Source organism: Podarcis raffonei, chromosome 4 (genome assembly GCF_027172205.1).
Source record: "Podarcis raffonei isolate rPodRaf1 chromosome 4, rPodRaf1.pri, whole genome shotgun sequence".
NCBI lineage: Eukaryota > Metazoa > Chordata > Lepidosauria > Squamata > Lacertidae > Podarcis > Podarcis raffonei.
Window position 1 is genome coordinate 57,342,665 of NC_070605.1, and position 23,396 is coordinate 57,366,060.

Consider the following 23,396-nt stretch of genomic DNA (forward strand, 5'->3'; position numbering starts at 1 on the left):
AAAAGAACCTTTCAGCCTGGCATTCCTGGTAGACATTATAGTGGAAGGAACAGTGAAGTGTTCGTTGTAACAACTATTTATGGTCTAAATTGGTGGTGATTGTTTTTTCTCTTCCATAGGAAGGCTTTGGAATGATTCCCAATGAGATGCATACATAGAAAGCACAGCATGCATCAAACTGGAAAGCCCACCCCAGAAAGATTCATGAGCAAACTGTCAGCTCTTGCTGTCAGCTCTTGCTCGTAGAGAATTCCTGCGGCATATATCAATACACTACTAATTTAGATTTTCCTGGCCTTAACTCAAACCAAATGTTCAACAGGTAGAACTTAGCCTCATGTACAGCTCTGGACAATGTGTCATGATAACAGAGAACAGTCACAGTGATCCAACACAGAATCAGATGTGCTTTGTGACTCTACACAGGCCTAACATCAGCCTATGTGGCCTATATCAAGTTTAGCCAATATGGTGCATTCCAGAAGTACATGGACTGCTGTTTCCATCATCCCTGATCAGTGGCCATGCTAGCTGGACCTAATGAGTCATCTCGAGAGCTAGAGTCATCTCGAGGGCACTGCATTGGCTACCCCTGGGCTAAATGAATGCAAATGGGAGGAGAGAGGCTCTATGGTAGCAGAGTCTTCCCTGGGCTGTGCCCATTCATTCAAGCATGTGCAGGAAGCCTCATGCATACACTGGCCATGCACCCAGAAAACTCTCTACAAGCAGTCTGATGGTGGGATGTAAGCTGGAGGGTGGGAGAGCCTGACACCACAACGCCAATATGCTCCTCCATCTAAGTATATTCATATACTCCTGTTGTAACATTAGGAGAGGATGTTGCATTGTGGCCTGTGCCTTTTGGCATCTCTCAAATGCCCTTCCCCTACCAGTTACTATCTATAATCACCTCCCCTATTTTTGGAACTGTAGAGAAGAGTTTCCAGGATGAATTGTCCTAAAATCCTTATGAATTTCCACTAGGACTTTTAAAAATAAATAAATTCACAAACTGCTGTGGCAATGTGGAGAACTGTTAGATGTCAGGGACTGAGCAGAGGAGGAGTGGTAGAGACCTCCCCAGCCTGACCCTTCCAGAGAAGAAGGAGACAGTTCAGAATTACAACAGGGGTTTGAGGGAGGTCACAGCTCAGAGGCAGATGAAGGGGAAAGCTGGTAAATAATGGGAGAGGAGGAGGGGGGAGGAGGAGGAGGAGGAGGAGGAGGAGGAGGAGGAGAAGAAGAAGAAGAAGAAGAAGAAGAAGAAGAAGAAGAAGAAGAAGAGAAACAGCTTTTGGACTCAGTGTCTTTAGAAAGCATTCCAGACCCCCCCCCCCGAATACGGTGGGCCTTGAAAGTAGGAGAGCAAAGACTTCTAAGGCAAAAGGCCCTTTTCAGCACCAGTAGTGATGACTCATGAGGAAATGGGAGCGATGGAGTGGGTGGGGTTTCACTCCAGTGGGTGGCAACCAGCTGTGGGGGGGGATGGGGTTGAATCCTCTGACACCTGGCAGAATGATTGGGGGAAAGGGAGAATTGAGAGAAGTCAAAATTGGCATATTTGCCCATCCCTAACTATAACTCGCATCATCGCTGACCAGTAGCTATGATGACCTGGGCTGATGGGTGGCTACCGGCTCCTCACCCATGGAGCGCAGGATGTAGTTTAACGATTGCACCAACAGGGTATAGTCACTAGGAACAGCTCCTGTGCATGAGCACTTGAGATAGATGAGTTCTTACACCCCTACAATTCCCATTACAGTTTCCCTCCTGCCTCGTTCTTGAGAACCAACTATTCTAAAAGAAACAGCTCTTCAAAGTATGGGATGTGATAGAGAAAGAGGAGAGAAATGTTTGCCCTCCGCTAGAGATCCACTTACCATTGTTGCAAGCCCAACTGCTTTCTCCTTTCATTATAAAGCTTAGCCAGCTAGAAAGCCTGCCATCCTCTCTGCAGATACTTTCATCCGGAATCGCTAGCTGATTCATTGTAGCAGATGACATTATTACTGGCGTCAGTGTAATTCAACCTGTCCAAAGGTATCAGGTAGCCTAGAATGGCATCGTTCCAAGGACCAGGGAGGTAAAAAGGCAGCAATCGTTTTAATTAACTGTATTCAGTAACGTGGAAGTATTTGCAAACATAAGGCAATAATCTCTGACCATGTATGCTTGCCTTTTCTTTTCAGGCAAAACAGAAGAAACTGGTTATTTGGCTGGGACAGGTTGTCTTCATTAATTCAAAGGATCCTGCTTGTGGTGGAGCAAAGCACATCTTATAAGATGATCCCTAAATAAAATAACATTTCGGTAACAGAGAAGAGATGTGCTTCCAGGAATACTGGAAAGATAGCAGTGGCAGTTATTTAATCTGTCATACGCATTGAACCAACAGATATTTCCGAGATATGGCATGACAAGTGAAAACAGTTTTCTGCTACTTGAAGACTTGATGCTCCATGCTACTTCAGTACTTTGATGATACTTCTAGATAATTGGATGATGGGGGAAAAATTGAGTGCTATTCACCATGTGGGGCTGGTACTCCAACTGTATACTTTCCTAGAGACATTAGAGATGGTTGTGGCCATCCCTGCCTTAATAACCTCAATAGCTGAGTTATGGTAACACACAGCTGCTCTTGAAAAGGCTTTGGAAACTTTAACTGGTGCAAAATGCTGCTGTCATGTTGTTAGCTGGCACTAGGTGTGCAGTACAGAGCATATTATTCTGATTTTGTATGGTCTATGCTGACTGCCCGTCTATTTCCTAGTTCAGTTCAAGAAATTGGCCTGATTTGTACCTTTCAACCCCTAAATCTTGTGACTCTAAGTGCCTTAAGAACCATTTCCCCCCATATGTGACCTCTTGCATGGTCCACTACATATCTGAGACTGTGCTCCATTTGACCCTCCTAAATGAAATTATTTGGGTAGGCATCTTTTGGTTCTCTTTTGTGGCACAAGCTCTGTAGAATGTGCCTCCCCATCCTGTCCCAAAGGACAACCTATATGCATCTGGCTTAGCATAGAAGGCTTTGGGCCTAATAAATCTCTTATTATTTGTTTTTCTTTATTTGTTTTCTTGCTCTATGGCTTGGAGAATCACTTTGCTTATCTTTGGTTAATTGCTTTGTGTTTTTATTGTTTACCGGTAATTTGGTTGTTGCTAAGACTGCTTTGTTTCCACCTTTGAGAAAAGTGGGGTACAAATTTGGGTAGGTATTCAACTAAATTTAACTCATAGTAGACCCATATAACTTAGTAATTAATTTCAATAGGTCTATTCTAAATAAAAAAGTATTGGAATACCACCCATTTAAATAAAACAAGCAATTAATATCTCATTAGGCCTCCAAACAAACATCCAGCACTAGAATACCATTAATGTTGACTCAGTATTCCTTTGGAGTAAAAATAAATTATGACCCAAGAAATGTTGATATAGTTAGTTTATATATGTCACAGAATTACATATAGCACTGCAGTATACAGACATTTGCAGCTCACATGGGACCTGTCCTGTGTGTTGTATTCAGTTTTTCCCTTCCAGCCTACTTACAGTAGTAATTGTAAGAGCCACAACATGCTGCAAAAACAGGATATCAGCTTGTGTCAAAAAGATCGGAGGAGGTTTTGAGGTTTTGATTTTTATCTTCACAGACTCTGCCTCCCCACTTTTTCTCTCTGTGTTTGTCTTACATGCATTCCCCAAAGAGAAAGAGAAGAGATGGCAGAGGCCGAGACACCGCTCTACGCCAAGATCTTGAACAAGTACAAAAACAGAACAACCCAATCCTTACTGGAGCCTCTTTTGGCCGCTGAGTTCCCTGTTCACACAGCGTGAGTACCTCTGGAGTTACATTGCCATAAAGCCCTCTCTGATCTGTTTGCAAAGTTTAATCTGTAAGCTAAAAGGCTGTGTGGAGCCATCAACATCACGGAACATCCCCTTCTGTATTGCAGCAAGCTCGGCTCTTGGGTTGGGTATCACAAGAGACTTATGGGTATGCTTAGATTTTCTTTGGCCAAACCTGTTGAAGGAGATTATTTGACATAGTTTTACCATAAAGTCATGATGTATTGTATTGACCAGTACGTTGCCGCTGCATATTGTTTCAGATTTGCCACGGCAAGAGCTGTAAGGGAGCCTGAAACCCCAGAATAGTTGGGGGTGTTTTTGTTTTTGTTTTTATATTGTGATTTTATGTTGTGAACTGCCCTGAGACCTGTGGGTATAGGGCTGTATACTACAACTACTACTACTACTACTACTACTACTACTAATAATAATAATAATAATAATAATAAATGCACTATGAAATAAATGACTCCTGTGGGGAATCTCAGCTCTCAGGGTGCGTAATAATAATGCTCATAGTAATAACTCAAACATTTATAATTTATGTGGCACCTGCAGCTAAGCTCTCGACACAATGTTTTAAAAAGATAGGCCTTCCCTAGTGCCTTGCAATGAGCTCCCTAATCTAACTCATGGTGCTTAGTCACATCTCGTGGTGGCATTTGGAGGGAGGCCTAGCTGGAGATAACTTCCTCACAAGCTGGAGCAGTAACCATTTTTGCCGTGACATTGGAACGCTGAGATGGATGGAACAGCAGAAAGCATAGAGCACCTCGCTAAGGACTATGGTGGGCATGTGATGCACATACAGTGGTACCTCGGGTGACAAACACTTCGGGTTACCAATGCTTCAGGTTACAAACTCTGCTAACCCAGATGTAGTACCTCGGGTTACAAACTTTGCCCCAGGAGGAGAACAGAAATCGCGCGTCGGTGGCGCAGTGGCAGCAGGAGGCCCCATTAGCGAAAGCGCGCCTCAGGTTAAGGACCATTTCGGGTTAAGAACGGGCCTCCAGAGCAAATTAAGTTTGTAACCCGAAGTACCATTGTAAGTCCATGTTGCTCACTTGAGAGAGGATAGAAATGTTTAGGGGAGTATACCATGCAATTCACTTTTTTTTTATGATAGCCGTGCAATATGTTTCCAAATTCTGGTTCCCAAATGAGATCTGTGTGTCAGAGTAGCTCAGATTGAATGCCCCATTTGCTTGCTTTTATTCTTTCCTAGTGTACTGCCTATATTTATATGCTGTCTTCCTGCCAAAGCACTCAAGATGGCTTACAGTTTAAAACAATGGCTTGTGATTTGAAAGACATGAGAAAAAGGAACAGGAAAAGAAGTTACACACGTTCTGAAGTTACACACTCAGGATTTTCTTCTGATCTCTTTTGAAACTTTGTGCCTCTAGTACTTGTGTTGCTGTGCTTATTTCTCGTATGAATGGAGCTGTGTGATCACACACGAGCAGTGTTTTGCATACACAACATTCAACATGGAAACATTTTGCAGGCTTGCCACTTTTCAGTGATCCTGGTATGGTGTCTGTAATGGTCATCTGGCACGCAGAAATTAATCAGGTTAAATATTTCAGGGAGGTAAAGTGATGGAGAAAGCTTCACCAGTTTAATGTCTTCACGTCAGGCTGCTTCTAAAGTCACAGGAACAAAACCATGAAGAGAGGGAAGAGGATGAGACCCAGAAGAGTGGGTGTAACGTTTAAGCATATAAGGCTGCAACATTTAGTGGATTCAAAAATCTTCACATAGATTTAAAAGTTTCCCCAGTTAAACAGGAAATAGATTTTTAAACTTGAACTATTTTTAACACCATTGCTTACCAAAGTAAACCACAACAGCACCGGAGATGGAGAGTGTACCTGAGAAGAGGCACTGTCATGTATGCCTCTTTTAACCAAAACAATGGGTGCTTCTTTCTTCATAATGATAGTTGAGTCATTGACAGATTTGAGAGAATGAAAGTATTATCGACTAGGGGCGAATGAACTTGTTAATTTTGATTTTCTAAGTTTCTCATTTTTCCAATCTTATATTTAGTTCTCCACATTTCTGCTGCAATCTGCAATTATTATTATTATTATTTGCCAAAAAACCCTAATGAATATTCTTTAGCATTTTACAGTGGTTTTCTAATAAACACGTTTGTATATAGTTTTGATAAATATATACATGTTTGCAAGCAACAGAAAGCATTTTTGTTATTTTTCACTAATGTATGTGGGTTGGTTGGTTGGTTTTTGCACATTCCTCCCTATTGTATGCATTTTAGTACATATTACATAGCTGGAGAACTTAATCGTAAAATTCTGGGAATTATGAATTTTGAGAGATACTGTGTTTCAGATTCTGTATTGGTTCGAAAAGTGCAAATTAGTAGATAATCTCTTATTAAAACATGAAATAAATTGTATTTCTCATCCATCTCTATTATCAATTCATGAGCGCGTTCCAACCTCCTGTCAGTTCAGCTGCCAAGGCCACATGCACACAACTTCTCTGTCTCAGCAAAAGCCATATTTATCCATTGTAAGCTTCTCTGTGGACTAGGGATGGGGAATATGTGGCTCCCAAGATGTTGTTGGACTACAACTCAATTTTGCTTGACCATTGGCCATACTGGCTGGGGCAGATGGGAGTCAGAGTCCTACAAAATCTGGAGGCCTACAAAAGCACACCTTTCTGCTGCTGTTATCCCATTTTTGCTCATCATGTCTGTTTGGGGGTTTGCTGAATCTCATGGTTCTTTGTGTCTGGCAGGGTTGGGATAGCAAAACTGATCAGTTAATGAATCAAAACCCATTATGCCCAATCAACTACTATTTCTTTATTCAGGTGAAAGTCCTGGTGTTTGGAAAGTGGAAAATCTAACAACTTGTTAAAACACAAGATAGGCAGCCATATTCTTGGTTTCAGAAACTAAATTTAGCCGATGTAGTAAGTCATTATGTTCAGAAAACTTTCCCACAGCCAAATACCAGAAGTGCAGCATACTGTTCAAGTGTGATTGTGGCTTTGTTTTCACATAGTGGGTTCATTGTACTTTCCTCAGGCTAAAAGCTTTGGCAGCTACTGGGCAAAAGTCAGCAGAAGATGCCGCAAAGTGGTGAGTGTGCAAAAGTTGTACTTCTCAATGACATGAATTAGAAGGTATTGTTCCATCTTTTGCGGGAGGGGGGGTGTTTCCCCCTAACACTGTATCTGACATTGTAGGAAATGATGCTACAAAATCGCAGCAAACTCAAATATATATTTCAGCAATGGAATGAGAAAATTCAGTATGGCAGCATGTTAGATTTGCTAATAATAATAATAATAATAATAATAATAATAATAATAGTAGTAGTAGTAAATTTTATTCATACCCTGCCCTCCCAGGCCAGAGCCGGGCTCAGGGCAGCTAACACCAGTAAAATTACAGTAAAAACATAATAGGGGAAAAAACCAATTTAAAATACAGGTTAAAATGCAATTTAAAATTCAGCCTCATTTTAAAAGTAGCCCATAGATCAAAACCATAAGGGGAGGGAAACATAAGGGTCAGACTGAGTCCAAACCAAAGGCCAGGTGGAACAGCTCTGTCTTGGAGGCCCTGTGAAAAGATGTCAAGTCCCGCAGGGCCCTAGTCTCTTGAGACAGAGCATTCCACCAAGTCGGGGCCAGTACTGAAAAGGCCCTGGCCCTAGCTGAGACCAATCTAACCACCTTGAGACCTGGGACCTCCAAAATGTTGTCATTTGTGGACCTTAATCCCCTGGCCCTGAGCCTTCTTCCCTTGGGGATTCCCCAGCTGCTGCCTCCCACCAGTCCTCTGCAACCAGGCAGTGAATGACTATGGGTGACTGGTCTGTTAGGGCAAATGGTGCTCTGCCCCACCAACCTCAATCAGTTCCAGCCAGCAGTAGAACCTCTTTTAGGATGGCGGACACCACTCCATCCTGCAATGAAATGTTTACCACCCCCTGAGCCCAACTATTCTTCACCACCTCTGCTGAAAAAAGAAACTGGTGGGGAGTTTCCCCACCACTTTAAGATCACATCCTTTCTTTCTTCTTTGGCGATCGCTCGTAGCCGAGTAAGATTGTCTTCCGTAAACATGGTTTTAAAAGTGAGTCCATAAGTGACTGTGAGGCTAATTCTGGATCCACACGCCCTTCCACAGTAGGGACATAGGTTTCCAGGCATGAGTTGATCATGGTGAGGGTTTGTCAAGCGTGCCTTCCTCTTAGCGCATTTCTCCCTTTCGTCCTGAGTTCGAACATCTTCAAAACCCATGACACCTTTGGTAAAGGCTGTTCTCTAACTGGAGCACTCGCAGGCCACTGTTTCCCAGTTGTTGGTGTTTATACTACATTTTTAAATATTTGCCTTGAGAGAGTCTTTGAACCTCTTTTGTTGACCACCAGCATTACGCTTACCATTTTAAAGTTCGGAATAGAGTAGTTGCTTTGAAAGACAATAATCAGGCATCCACACAACATGACCAGTCCTACGAAGTTGATGTTGAAGTATCATTGCTTTGATACTGGTGATCTTCGCTTCTTCCAGTACACTGGCATTAGTTCGCCTGTCTTCCCAGGTGATGTGTAAAATTTTTCGGAGACACCGTTGATGGGATCTTTCAAGGAGTTGGAGATGTAGTTTACTGCTCATAGAGCTACAGTTCTCAGCAATATTAAAAAATTATGGTTTCCAGGATTTGGGGGTGGGGAGCTATAGTGTGAGTGCGACCTGTATGTTAAAAATGCCCTGCATCAGGTCCGGCACATACACGAGGAGAGGTGAAGCAGCTGCCTCAGGCAGCAGAAGCCCCCAAGGCAGTACCCCTGCAATTACTGCCAGAGACGTGGTGGAGGCATCTGTGCCAATTTCTGGTGAGATCACTTTGTACCACCATGCAGCCTATGTACATAAAGTGTGAACCAGCTCTTGCAGAAGACCGTCATAAGTTTATAACTTCATCTCTACATTGTAGGTTGCATTCTCACTGCAATGATCCCTCACTGGAAGACCCAATCCCTCAGGAATATGCCCTCTATTTGTGCCCAACGGGTGCTTTGAATGACACACTGATGGAATTTTGGAAAGAAAGCAAAAACCAATGTGGGAAAAACAAAGCCCATGAAGTTTTCCCACACATCACACTTTCTGAATTCTTTACGGTGAGTGAACAAAGTATTTATTGTGATGACAATGACTGAAGTCTCTCGATTTAAGCCAAGGGTCAGCCCCAGTACCTATTTGCAGTGCTTGCCATTTTTTATTCCATTCATTTTTACTTGGTTGTGTGCCTTGTTATCATCTTAAGTGTGCCATTCCATTTATTTCCAGTGTTCAGGAATGAGTGTTGTTGCTTGCTTAGCCAAAAAATACCACCGATTTACAAGAGGAAGGTATCAGACAACCTGGGGAAGCTCCAAAATTTACAGAAGTGCCAAAAAAAAGAAGAAGAAAAAACCCTTTGGGTGGGGGACTCTAAAGGGAGGGAGCTAAAACTGGCTAATATGGAATTAGCATACTCAGTGACCCTGAAAGGTCAACTGAACATTTTGAGAGCGTGTGGGAAAGCAGGTGGGTGGGTGACCATAATGGAGTATTTTGGAAGAGGAAATGGCTGGCTGAAACACTTCACTGCAGAGTTTTGTTGCAGATCTCACTTGTAAATGGTGCCTGTGGCAAGGGGGTCCATTGAAAGCCTGTAACTGGTGGGTTTTATTTCAGTGTGAAGACCAAAAAGTTGATGGCTTGTACGAAGCCTTGAAAAGAGCAGGCGACAGGTTTTCTGGTTACTTCCCGGCAATCATTTCCTTATCACTACACTCCTCCAGCACTTACATTGGCTTCTTCGTTAGCGACGGCCCTGCAAATGTCCTCAAGTCATTTGCTGCAGCTTTTGCTTCAGAGGCTATCGTCTTAGCAGGTAACTACTTTGACAAACTCGTTGTCACTGTTGAGATTTTCCCTGTTTCGTGTTGGCACACATAAGCAGAGAAGCTGCCCTCTCCATTTCAGTTTCACGAAAAGTTCTGCATGAGTTTGCATATTGTATAGGTCGTCTTTTTTCTGACATCAAGCAGCATCAGGAACCCCCTTCTTGTGTGTAGCTTTGTGAGTGCACTGGAGCCTGCACGTGTGTGACTGCTTGTGTGTACTAGGGCTGCAATCCTACCCACTTACCTGGAAGTAAATCCCATTGTATTCAGTAGGTAGACACCCATAGGATTGCACCATAAATTGGAGCTATAAAGCATTTTTCAAAATGACTTTTTTCAGCATAGTAAAAAAAAATTATAGAATACAACTCTGGAAATAATAGAATGAAAACTAATTTCATCCTTCAATACTATTTGACAGTTGTTGTTGTTGTTGTTGTTGTAGATTGCTGTGTAAAACCTTCAACAAAGCAGCTCCATCTTACATTGGCCAACAAATTTTACCCTCACCATCAAAAGACTTTGGAACAACTGGCGAAATCGGTCAATTCTAAGCAAAGCTGCCAGTGGACAGCAGTTCTGTATTCCAGAGATATGCGCTTTGTACATTACCAGGTGTGTACACTACAAGATACTGAGGATGTGCACTGACCACAAGGTTTTCCTTATATCTGTATCTGTAGTTTTGGAAAGTAGCTTGATCTGTTTTGGATCCTCTCTGTGTCTTTCCAGTTCAATTCATTATTTGGAATCAAATTAGATCTGTTAAAAACAAAGTCCTACTATGACCCCCAATTCAATATTATGGGGTATCTGAAAATGGCTCTACTCCAGTGGCGTAGCGTGGGGGGTGCAGGGGGGCCGGCCGCACCGGGCGCAACATCTGGGGGTTAGGGTTAGGGGGCACAAATCCACAGGTTAGGGGGCGCAAATCCACGGGTTAGGGGGTGCAAATTACTTGCCTTGCCCCGGGTGGTGACAACCCACGCTACGCCACTGCTCTACTCCCCATCCCCCAATCACAGAAGTGGGTGAAATTTGCAGGCACAGCAACCCTTTTTGAGTGCGTTAATTGTAGGCAGATACGTTCAGGGGTTTGATTCAAAGCACCTCTAAAGTTTAAATTTTTTAACAATAGAAAAGTGTATAACTTTTTTATTTTCTGTTAGTAGTGGATGGAATTTGCCAGCAATGTTGCCCCATCTGAGGAGATGACACTTGCTGAATTTCAGATTAATAGCTGCAGTTGTCCTCCTGCAAGTGCAGGCTTTACTCTTTCAGGGTAGGTACTAAAGGAATAATAGGATGTAGAGATGAGAAAGGGGCATGGATCCCCAGGAAAGACTAGGCTGGGTAAAGTGCAATCCCTCAGGAAGGACTCTGTTATTCCAAGAGGAAGGAAATGTTTTGTTTATTATTACGTTAAGTATTTTGAGTTTTTATACTATAAGCTGCCCTGTGGTCCTTGGACGAAGGGTGGTATATAAATTAAGTAAGTAAATAAATAAATAAATAAGGCTTGTTGGTGGGGGATGGGCTTCTGACACAAACCCTAGGATTTGGAGGGAGATATCTCTATTTACTTGCATAAATCCACATGAAACACAAACAGTGTTTAATTCCCTCTTCCACATTGCTGTGATTTGAATGTCTGGGGGAAATAATTCACTGTGTTTAAAAGCTAGACCTGTCCTTCAAAATGAACTATCTGTCACCTCTCCAACCCATCTCCTCCCCTCTCAAGCTCTGGACATTTCCCTAGTTTTGATTTTCATGTGCACTTTTGGATAGCTGAAGCAACCTGGAAGCTTAAAGAGTCCCCGAGTTAAAAGTGTGGTTCAACTCAGAAATGTGAGAAGACTCTCTGAATAAATTAACACCCATACTAGATACCTTACTCTTTGAAATTGGAAAAAACTTTCTGTGGGTGTTTAGTTGGTTAGATATAGAGTGCTCACCTTCTTGATAAGCTTTTGGCAATGCATCACTTTATTTTCATTTACAAAACAGAAAGATATCCTTTCTTTTAGTCTGGCTATGTGGCATTCTACTCTGAAAAGTCATTTTGCATGCCAGAATTTTCTTGGAGAGCCCCAGATCCCTTGCACAAAAGAGAGGCCTAGGATTCCGAAATTTCCCTGGTTTTGCTAACAGTGTTTATGCCAGGGTTTCTCAGACCACTGATAGATGTGGCACTAGGGGTAGGTGAAAATTTCAGTTCAGTTCACATTTAAGGGAATTTGCACACAATGTGTGAACCACAACACGAAGTTGCACTTCTCTGAATTTTGCAGTACAGTTCTCCAGCCAAGTAAAGTGTACAAAATGCACATGTGGGTGTATAAATGTGTATATTAGTGAAGGTAACATGCAAAAAACAACAACATTGTATTAGGGGAAATTGCTTTTAAAACTGATTTATTAAGCAAATGTGTGCAAAGCTGTGTATTCTAGGAGAATATTGCACTAAATTGCTGGTGAATTTTCATGAGTACTTTTTTTAAAAAATACTAATTGATATTGAAATGTGGGGAATTGAACTTAATATTAGAAAAGTGAGAAACTGAGATAAATAAAAAATGACATATTCACCCATCCCTGGTTTTTTTTTACTCCCACCCGTTTTTCTGAATTAAAGCTGCACTTTAGCCTTATACCAAAAAAGATCTATTTTTAGTGTGCATTGAGTGAATATACAGAGAAGAATATATGAAAGGCAGAAGCAGGTTGCTGTGTGGGGTAGAACCTCTATGTTAGCCTCCTGGCAAATGGATCATTGTAGCTTACCAGGAGGGAAAGGGGTCAGGTGTCAGAGAGGTCAGTACAGTGCAAATGCCCTGACAGAGGAACTGGATTGGTTCTATCAGGGCATTTGCACTGCACCAACTACCTCAGCCCTCTCCGGTCCGGGAAACAACAGTGACCCACCAGCTAGTGCAGTGGTTTCACCCTTCTTGGTGAGTTGCTCAGCTGAAAAAGGCTTTTAACCTATTTTGTGATAAGCAGCTGTTTTTCATGACACATCATACTAACATAATCAGATAATCGCAGTTATACCATGAACAGTAAAGCATGTGAGCTTCTCTTTCATTGAGCCCTAAGGTTTCTCCTGTTACAAATATAAACTGATTCAATGTCTCAAATAAAGTTGAAGCAGATGTCAGCAATGTCTCTGCTTTTCCTGGATCTGACAAAACGTCTCTCACAATATTGTTCTCCTCTTTAAAAAATAATAATCAAATTCTCTTAGCTTTTGAGGGCCCTGTTCCAGTATAAGCCTCAGAACATTGATGAACTGATGCTGAATGTTGGGGATCTGGTTTATGTTGACCGGGCAAAGCAAACAGAAGTTTGTGAAGGCTGGGTGATTGGCATCTCCCACAGAACTGGGTGCCGGGGATTTGTTCCTGAAAATTACACAGAAAAAGCCAACGAGTCAGATACCTGGGTCAAACACAGGTTAGTATTACTGAGCTTCAGTTTTTTTATGGCTTCAGATTTTTTTATGTGCAAACTATTCCATATCATTCTCCACTTGTATAAGAGTTGAGTTGTATTACCCTTCACTTTTAGTTATTAAATCCACCCTGTGCAGACTGATCACTGTATAATAGACAATAAGGTAGTATGCCAGCTTCCATAGTGTTAGGTACCATATATAGATAAGTTTCAGACTGAGTAGTTCTCTTCATTTGGCTGAGATGGATTTAAATGGTGGTTTAGACCACAGTTTAGACCATTGGGTAGGGTTTATTTCATATCCTATGTCATACATTGTCATTCTAAGTGCTCTAGAAATTATCAAGTATCATCTTTCAAGGTGCCTTAGAAGCTAGCATTCTTTCAAGATGTTTGGAAGACTAGCCTTGTCTTACTAAGCACTCTAGAGGCTAGCATTATCTTTCTCAGACCTAGACACTAACACAGCCTTTCTAACAAGGTCCTTCTAACTGCTTGTTTTTCTCCCACACTCAGCTTGAATATTTGTAAATAAACAGATGTCACACAACCACCATACATCTCTATAAATCACAAGGAAAGTGGCACTTTAAGAGGCTGCCCTCTTTACCATGTAAGAAAATTGGGGGCACAATATACATTGGCTATATTCATAGATTATCTATTTCTACAATCTGCCATATTGTCATTTAGAGAACCATTGTGGGCTCCACCTTCTTTGCAGAGATCAGTGGGTTTGGTCAGCCTGGAGGTGGCCTTAATGTCACATAGTGTGGACTTTATGTTTGGTTTCAAAAAGAAGCATGAGCCTGGATTTCTCCACCATTTTATTACCCCTCTCAGTCATTGGCATCCAACTTTCTTTTACAGAGAATATATGTTCACTCTGCATTCTAAGAATAAAAATGAGTCTTGCAATAAACTGAAAAACCCAAATCCTTTGCCAAGAAATGGAGGCAAAACACTTCCTCTTCAGGTAACTGGCTTTTGAATGTCTTCATCCTATGGAGTGTGCATAAATGCTAGTGTAAGAAAAGCTGCTGTACAAAATAGGTTTGCGCAAGTAACATTTTATACAGTTTTGGGGTTTCACCATCACATGAAGTGTAACATTAAGAAACCTGCCTAGGAAGAAGGATTTCTGTTTTCAAAAGTGAACCAGTTTTCAAAACCTTGGGGAAGAGATAGGGAACCTGTGGCCCTATGGGTGCTGTTGGACCTCAATTCCCATCACCCCAGATAGCATGGCTGATGGTCAGGGGTGATGGGAGCTGTAGTTCAACATCTGGAGCGTCGCAGGCTTCCTATCCCTGCCTCAGGGCTCTCTTATGCATTATATTCAGATCTCCACACGGCAAACAGTTATTGTAGTCGGCGTGCGAAAGCATGTTGCTTTAATAGACTGTTTTGTACTCCTAGACTATGTCGTCTTTTGATGGATTTTTCATAAAAGCAACCCTAAATTCAGAATGGAGAAGAATCGGCATTGTGAGAATCTCAACTATCCAGCATATCTAGCTATGTTACAACCACTAGCCGTGATAGCTAAATGTGAACATCATGTTCAGAGGCAGCATGCATCTCACCCTATTTGTGAGCCTCTTAGAAGCAGCTGGTTAAATTCTGCTGGGGACAAAATGTGGTTCCCCCCAGATGTTGTTGGACTCCAACTACCATCAACCCAAACCAGCATGGCCAATGGCCGGGAACGATGAGAGTTGTATTCCCCAGCAACTAGAGGCCCACAGATTCCCCAATCCTGCTACACTATATAGGCCAGACTTTGTTTTGATTTAACATGGAAATTCCTAGATTCTTACCACGATCTGAACTTGCACCATTTGTCCTAGTGACAAGAGTGTCAGTGTCACTGGTTGATGCACTTAAAACTTATAGAGGTGCCATTTTGTAGAGGCCATGCCAGCGCAGCATGGTGCGAATATTACTTCTGCTCATTTAAACTTCTGCTTATCTAAAAGTTTCTGTAATTTTAATGAGCAGAGTTGTAATGCAATTTCTTCCAGCTCCCTGGGAAAAGTACAATCCCAAGAGGCCTCTTGATTATTCGCCATGGAGAAAGGGTAGATCAAGTGTTTGGGAAGTCTTGGCTCCAGCAGTGTTTTGATGCAGATGGTAAGTAGAAGGTTGGGGATCTGATACAGCAGATTTGACCTAAAGCAATGTATCATATTAACAGTAATGAACAAACAAAAATGATTAGTCCATCTGCTCCTTAGAAACCCTGCTGAGAATGGAAATGATCTCTCTGTGAGTTCCCAAGTTGCCTTGAGTCTGAAATGGGTTAATCATGAATTAATAAAGCAGCATTTTCAGGGGCTGTGCAACTTATGCATCAGACTCTAAAATCAGTAAACGTAGGCTAAGATAGGGTCTGGAAATCAAGCCTTATGAGGAACAGTTGAAGGAGCTGGGTATTTTAGCCTGAGGCGATATCAGATAGCCATCTTCACATATCTAAAGTGCTGTCACATGGAAGATGGAGCAAGCTTGTTTTCTCCTGCTCTGGAGGGTAGGACTTGAACCAATGGATTCAAGTTACAAGAAAGGAGATTCCGACTAAACATCAGGAACATTTTCCGACAGTGAGGGCTTTTCAACAATGGAATGGACTCCCTCAGAAGGTTGTGGACTCTCCTTCATTGGATGTTTTTAAGCATAGGTAGAGTGGCCACCTGTCATGGATGCTTTAGTTGAGATTTGTGCATTGCAGGGGGTTAACCTAGATGACGCTTGAGGTCTCATCCAACTCCACAATTCTTTGACTCTATTGGATGGGTGGGGAATTGAGATTGTAGTAGTAGTGGCATTCTAAGGAAACCTAGGCCATAATGGATTAAAAGCAAGCCTAAGAGAAATAAAATTAGATTTGCTGTGGATGTTCTGGCATTAGTTGTAAAAGCATTCTGAATTTGTTCCAGGAAAATATCATCGAGCTGACCTCAATTACCCCACCATTCTACCAAATCGAAAAGATAGCATCAAGAACTTTGAATATGATCCTCCTTTATCATGTTGTGGTATTTTCCAGTCTAGACTAATAGGTAAGCTAAACAGAAGTTAGGACAACAGAAAGAAGGGCTTGGTGGTTCAGATTTTCCATAGTCATTCAGAGACCATGCTGGCAGTAGCTTTCCAGAAGTGTAAGGTGGACGTGCTATCTCACCATGAAGGTATCCAGCCACAATGAGCTTGTCCATCATAACAGTGTTTAAGTCCAGTTCATACTGGATAACACAGGTGTCCTCAATCCATGATCTCATCCTCATTAATAACAGCAAAGTTTCTCACCAGAAAGTAGCATCTCGTTTAGCCAGAAGCGTGCATGAACCAAACTTTGGTCAAAACTTAAACAAGCAACTACTTCTTGGTGACACTGCCAGATGTATCTGGGTGGCTTTGCCGAACAGGTGGAAGATCTTGCTCACGGAGAAGGGCGTTGCTCAGGGCTGGCCAAAAATATATTGAGGCAAAGGACAAGATGCCCACCGCAATTCCAAACCTAAGTTCAGCACTGGTGATGGGAAAGTGTTCTCCACTGTAACTGAAGGCTTCAAGCTAGCTTAGGCAAGCACAGCACCTGGCGTGGTACACACAGCTTTCTCGTCCAACTGAGGGAAATGGCTGGGGGGCTCGGGATGAATGGCCTGGGGCTGCTGACCAGCTTTTAATGCTGAGAATGACCACCTCATTCTATGTAATAATGGTAAGGGCAGCAATGAATTACTGGATAATATAACACTCTATGAAGTGCTTGTGTGGGTCATGTAACTTCCATTTAATTTTACTTTCAGCTTAATTTTGGAAGAGCAACAACATAGCAGCTCACAAGGGCTGTAAATGTTGAATGGTTTATTTAAATGTAAAGGTTCATCATTGTTGCACCCGATGTGTATGTCTTTAAGGGGCCAGAGCAAGGGCCAGAGTAAGATAACGAGGCCCAGCTTTACAGCTGTGAAACGTAGCAGGTGCTGCTGAGTTGCATTGATTAAGGTGTGTGAGCATTTGGGTGTAGTATATAAGGAGCAGCACCTAGCTCTCCCATTACCCTGGGGGATGGGTTGGTGGTTGGGTCTGGTTTGGTTGTTAATGTACTTAGTGTAAAAGGAGTTTTTGTTTTTCTTATTAAAACCTAGTTTAAGTTATTTTTGAGTCCTTTCTTTTTAATGCATGGTCTCCCCAGCAAGCTCTCTGCAGCGTTACCATACTGCAAACAGCCAACATCTTTGGTTATGGGCCCAGCTGCTGAGTGGATGACTGCATATTTTTGGACTCTGAGAAAGGTTTGGAAACTCCTTCTCCTGTTAGCGTAGTTCTGTGGGTCTGGAAGAGTTCCAGAATGGTTGACCGGGTTCCTGAAGCTGAGAAGGCTCTGGTCTTCCCACAGCTAACAGATGAGAATTATAGTTTATGGTCTTTTCGGGTGGAGGCGCTTTTGACCTCTAGAGAAGTATGGACCTATGTAACTGATGACCCTCCTGACCCTGTGACTAATGCTTGGTCGAAAGGAGATGCAAAAGCCAGGGCGATAATTAATTTGGCAGTCAGCGACCAGCAAGTAGTCTATATAAGAAATAAGAAAACTGCCAAAGAAATGTGGGACAGTCTTGCAGCAGTGCATGTTAGAAAAGAGTCAGCATCTGCATTGACGTTTTTCAAGCAGTTGTACCAGACGAAGTTGCAGCCTGGTGGTGATTTGGCAGCACACTTGAGACGTCTGGAGGCAATACGCGGCGAATTAATTCGAAGGGACATGGACATACCTGATATTCAGTATGTTTTTATCATTCTTTGTTCCCTTAATGAGGACTTCGATGGTATAGCTAGCCAGATAACTGCCGTTCCACCAGCACAATTAACTGTGGAAGGGGTGACGGCGAGATTAATGGGCGAGTTGGACAGAAGGGAGGCTTGTGCCATAAGCACTCCTATTTCCAGAAGTAATGAGGAACGCCATATGCAAACTTGTGGTGATACAACTGTATTTAAAGCTGCCAAGCGTTGTTGGTTCTGCAATAAGCAAGGACATTTTGCAAAGGACTGCAGATCCAAAAGAAAGCAAAGTACTCCCAAGCCTGTTTCTGTTCGTCAGTCACGGTTGTCAGCCCAGCAGCCGACATCGTATAGTAGAGACAGAAACGAGCCGCGAGTTTTCCATGCTAGGACAACAGATCGTAAAAGACTTAAACGTGCCAAATGGAAGTCTTTTGTTGTGGACTCAGGAGCATCTCAGCATATTTGCAACGATCGAAGCTTGTTTATTTCTTTCGAAGAGGAAATTGGTAATGTACATTTAGCCAATTCACAAGTCTTGCAGTCGCTTGGCAGGGGTACTGTTAAACTTGACTCTTTAAACATTACAATAGCGAACTGCATTTACTGCCCGTCAGTGGACAATTTATTGTCAGTAAGGTGCTTTGCTCGTCAAGGCATAACTGTGCATTTCTTAAAGTCAATGTGTGAGTTTTTTGATGGGAACAAACGTCTATTATATGCCCGGGAATCTGATGGTTTATATAGACTGTATTTTCACACCTACTCCCAATCGCCTATAAATTGCAGAGCAGCACAGTCAAGCCAGGGGTTGAGGAATGTAAGGCCTCATTCCGGGTGTGTCCATGAGGCACACAGAATTCTGGGACACCTGAATTTTGCTGATGTAATTAAGACAAAGAATATTGTTAATGGCCTCAACTTAAAACCATGTAAATTCTTTATGCAATGTCTATCCTGTTGCAAGAATAAGATTAAGGTTGCACGCAAGGGTAGGTGCTCAGATAGGAAAGTAACTGAGCCATTTGAGCGTGTACATTGTGATTTAGTTGGGCCACTCCCACCATCATTAGGAGGTTCTAAGTACTGGCTTACTCTGATAGACCAGTATAGTAGATATTGTTGGACTTATGCAATAGCTGAGAAGTCCCAAGCATTTGAGAAGTACAAAGTTTTTTGCAACTGGGTAAAAACGCACTTTAACAAATCAATTAAGAACCTGTTTTCTGACCGGGGCGGGGAATTTGTTTCTGAGGATTTTGAGAAATTCCTGGAAGCGCAGGGGACTACTCATGAGTTATCTTGCCCCCGAAGTCCATGGCAAAATGGGCTTGTTGAAGTTGTGCAGCGTGACCTACAGGCAGGGGTTAAAACATATCTGCACGATGCTAATCTGCCCAAAGACTTTTGGGCTGAAGCGCTTAATGCGTTTTGTTATGTTAGAAATCGCAGTTATCATTCTGGTTTAGATGTCACCCCCTATGAGAAGCTGTTTAAAAAACGCCCTAATCTGAAATACCTACGCATTTGGGGTTCAGATGTAATTATGCATTATCCCGCTAAGCAGAAATTGGGTGAACGTAGTGTCCAGGGAAAATTAATGGGCTACCAGCAGGGGGCGTACAGAATTTACATACCAGCAACTGGCAAATTTCATATTACCAGAAGCATGATACAAACTGTAAATTGGAATGGAGTTGCTGTCTTCCAAGATACTGATGGTATAGATAATACTGAGGAAGAAGAGGAAGCAGCAGCAGCAGCAGGAAATGGTGCTTCTGAATTAATGGAAAAAGACAAAAAGTCTGTTGAATCTGATTTGTTTGATGATTTAAAGTCACAGGCACCCAAGGGGAGGTTAGATTCTCTTGAGTTTTCTGACCGTGAGCTTAGCCTACAGGCATCTCTTCAATCTGACAATGATTTACAACCTGAAACTAGTGGTTCACTTAGTCCCATTAAGTCTGAGGAGTCTGACTCTCCTTCCGGACTGAGACGTTCAGATAGAAAGAGACAGAAGCCACAACGTTTTGCAGATGAACATTTTAATACTGTGTATGCCAATAAGGCAGTTTTTGAGCCAAAAAGCTACAATGATGTTCAGAAATTACCTTAAACACACCAAACATTATAGGTTGCAGTTTACAACATGTATTGACAAAGGTTTTGAAATTTTCTGCGATGCATCTCATGCAGTGGAACAAAATAATTGCAGGGGTGTGTCTGGTATGGTGTTTTGTTATAACGGTTGTCCATTTGAATGGAAGTCCCAGACACAAACCATTATTTGTCTCTCCACAACAGAGAGTGAATTATGTGCATGCGTTCAGGCCACTCGTGATGTAGAATGGTATCTGCAAGTATTTGCAGACCTACAGATGCAAGTAACATTACCAGTAAAAGTTTACCTTGATTCCCAGAGCGGACTTGCTATCCTGTGTTCAGAGACCAATACGCAGCGCACTAGAGTCTTAAGGTTACGTTTACAGTTTGTAAAGAAACTAATTGCTGACGAAATGATTGTATTTGAATATGTTCCAGGTGACAATCATATTGCGGACATTTTTACTAAAGCACTTCCAAAGGTTACACATGAAAGACATGTACAAAGTATGCTTTATGTTTTTGTTCCACAATGATGAACCGCAGGGGAAATGTTGAATGGTTTATTTAAATGTAAAGGTTCATCATTGTTGCACCCGATGTGTATGTCTTTAAGGGGCCAGAGCAAGGGCCAGAGTAAGATAACGAGGCCCAGCTTTACAGCTGTGAAACGTAGCAGGTGCTGCTGAGTTGCATTGATTAAGGTGTGTGAGCATTTGGGTGTAGTATATAAGGAGCAGCACCTAGCTCTCCCATTACCCTGGGGGATGGGTTGGTGGTTGGGTCTGGTTTGGTTGTTAATGTACTTAGTGTAAAAGGAGTTTTTGTTTTTCTTATTAAAACCTAGTTTAAGTTATTTTTGAGTCCTTTCTTTTTAATGCATGGTCTCCCCAGCAAGCTCTCTGCAGCGTTACCATACTGCAAACAGCCAACAGTAATGTGGGGCAACACTAGTAGAAAGACAAACAGTAGCTCAGTGTTGAACAGAAATATGGAATATCCATATTCCATACCCATATCTATAGGTGTGAATATATTTCAGGCAATACAATGGCACCTTTTACAGAATTGTTTAACGAGAATCATATATTTCAACCCAATTTCCACAAAGACTCTAGCAGTTCTTCTTCATTGCTTCTTAATTCAGAAAGTATCCCTTGTGAGTCCATCCATTTCAATTGTATATTAGAACACAAAACAATACATATGGGAATGAAAGCCCACAATCCATATGAACATGCTTTGCACCCATATTTTCTTTTTGTGAAGAATTTTTTTTGTGCTTCTTCATTCCCAGGAGAAGCCCTGCTTGAGAAGGAAGTGATAGTTAGCTGTGTCTACTCTTCCCCAGCGCTACGCTGTATCCAAACTTCTCAATATGTATTAGAAGGTAAGTGACCCTTTCTGACAGAAGGGATGTATGGAACCAATCAAGGCTGGAGTGGTGTGCTGGCATCTCAATTATTTTTAAGGAGAAGCATTTTCTCGGGGCCAGTTCTACTACTAGGCAAAGTGAGAAAGCCAGTTCAGGCAGTTGATTTGGTTGTTCTGTTAGGCTATATGCACACCATACATTATGGTTATCAGGCATCCCTGTTTCCCGGGGACAGTCCCCGGATTTACAAATATCTGTCCCCAGACAAAATCCGTCCCCGGAATGTCCCCAGATTTCATTTAATGTCCCCGGATTTATATTTTAAGTATTGTAGATTTATTAGTAGGGAGTGAATGTTGCATGATTGGTTCAATGGCACAAGACACATCATATGGGGACTTCTGGTGAGGGAAAATGGCGGGCACCATGGCAGTGGGCAGCTCCTGAAGCCAGCCAGAGCCAACTGCGCTACCAGGCTAGCTCTGGGGTGCTGAGACTGCCGCTGCCACTGCCGCTGCCGAGGGGGAACCTGGGATGCACAGCGCGTCAACTAGGAGAACTACTGACCCCCCTCCGTGACCCAAATTGAGCCGGGAACGAGAGCGCTCGGCCACCCAGCTGACTGCCCAGCGGTGCTCCAGAGCCAGGAAAACCCTGGAGCCGACTCAGGGAGAAGGAGGAGAGGAGAAGGAGAAGGAAGAGGAAGAAAGAGGAAGGAGAAAAAAGAAAGGAGCCCCAACCTTGCTGTCGCTGAGGAGAGGTAGAAGAGCACCGGGAGGGCAAGGACACGTGGCCGAACCCAGGCCCAACCCGAGCCTACTCCATGGTGCCCAGATTAAGCCTGCGCAACAGAGGAGACCACAGAAGAGAAGATATTACTTCTTAATTTTTTTAAAAATAACTTTTTTAAAATAACTTTTTTTCTCTTTTTTAAAAAAAAAACTGCCCCTGGATTCTTTGAAAAAAAATCTGGTAACCTTACCATACATATAAAGCACATTATGAGATTTTTTTTCCACAATCAGGTGGAATATAAATTTTATGAAATAAATAAAATAAATATTTCCCCCAACAAATGCTGGGAACTGTTGTTTGTTAAGGGTGCTGGGAATTATGTACTGGGGGAAACTACATTTTTCAGGATTCTTTGGATGTGCATGCAGCCTTAATTTTTTACTGTGGCATTTTTACTGCTGCAGAGGGAGAACAGAGCTGTTTTTCTCAGAGGGAGAAACAGACAGACAAAATAATTAATCTCTGGGACATTACTTATTCCAGATCACACCACATAAGACTTTGCATAAGACTTTTTGAAATGTTCATTGAATGCAAGATTTGGTCTTAAACAGGTTCTATATGATTTTCTTTGTTATAATATCGGCTTTCATTATTGCAGGGCTTCAACTAGAACAAAAAGCCAAGATTTGTATAGAACCTGGACTCTTTGAATGGACTAAATGGGAGATAAGCACAGTTGTTCCCTCTTTTATGACACAGAGAGAATTGACAGAGGCCAATTACAGTATAGATACCACATACAAGTAAGTACTACAGTTACAGAAACCCAGTTAGCATATAATACCAAGCCAAACCATGGCTTAGTGTGAATGGGTAAATGTACAGGTTTCACTGCTGCCAGGCTGCACATGGCCAAGCCATGGTTTGGCTTAGCGTTCTGCCTGAACCTCCACCAGCCAAACCACAAGTGGGAAACCAAGAACAAACCTTGGTTAGAGCTCACGGTTCGTCTGGAGTGAGACAAACCATGAGCATGTTTCCAGAATGATGCCTAAACGTTATGGTCATCAGAATTAACAGAATGTAGCAAGTGTGTTCTTCCTCAGGTAGGATAG

The 23,396-nt window shown here is 42.2% G+C and overlaps 1 protein-coding gene across 1 annotated transcript in view; it reads left to right on the forward strand.

Annotated features, from left to right (window-relative positions):
- The first annotated feature begins 3,735 nt into the window (after positions 1 to 3,735).
- UBASH3A (ubiquitin associated and SH3 domain containing A) overlaps positions 3,736 to 23,396 on the forward strand; it is a 30,792-nt gene continuing 11,131 nt past the window's right edge. Inside the window, exons 1-11 of the mRNA XM_053386798.1 lie at positions 3,736 to 3,848; positions 6,935 to 6,988; positions 8,858 to 9,044; positions 9,604 to 9,802; positions 10,261 to 10,430; positions 13,066 to 13,274; positions 14,145 to 14,250; positions 15,299 to 15,407; positions 16,214 to 16,336; positions 21,466 to 21,558; positions 22,940 to 23,084. Of these exons, the coding sequence (XP_053242773.1) occupies positions 3,736 to 3,848; positions 6,935 to 6,988; positions 8,858 to 9,044; positions 9,604 to 9,802; positions 10,261 to 10,430; positions 13,066 to 13,274; positions 14,145 to 14,250; positions 15,299 to 15,407; positions 16,214 to 16,336; positions 21,466 to 21,558; positions 22,940 to 23,084 (1,508 nt within the window). The remainder of the gene's footprint in view (positions 3,849 to 6,934; positions 6,989 to 8,857; positions 9,045 to 9,603; positions 9,803 to 10,260; positions 10,431 to 13,065; positions 13,275 to 14,144; positions 14,251 to 15,298; positions 15,408 to 16,213; positions 16,337 to 21,465; positions 21,559 to 22,939; positions 23,085 to 23,396) is intronic.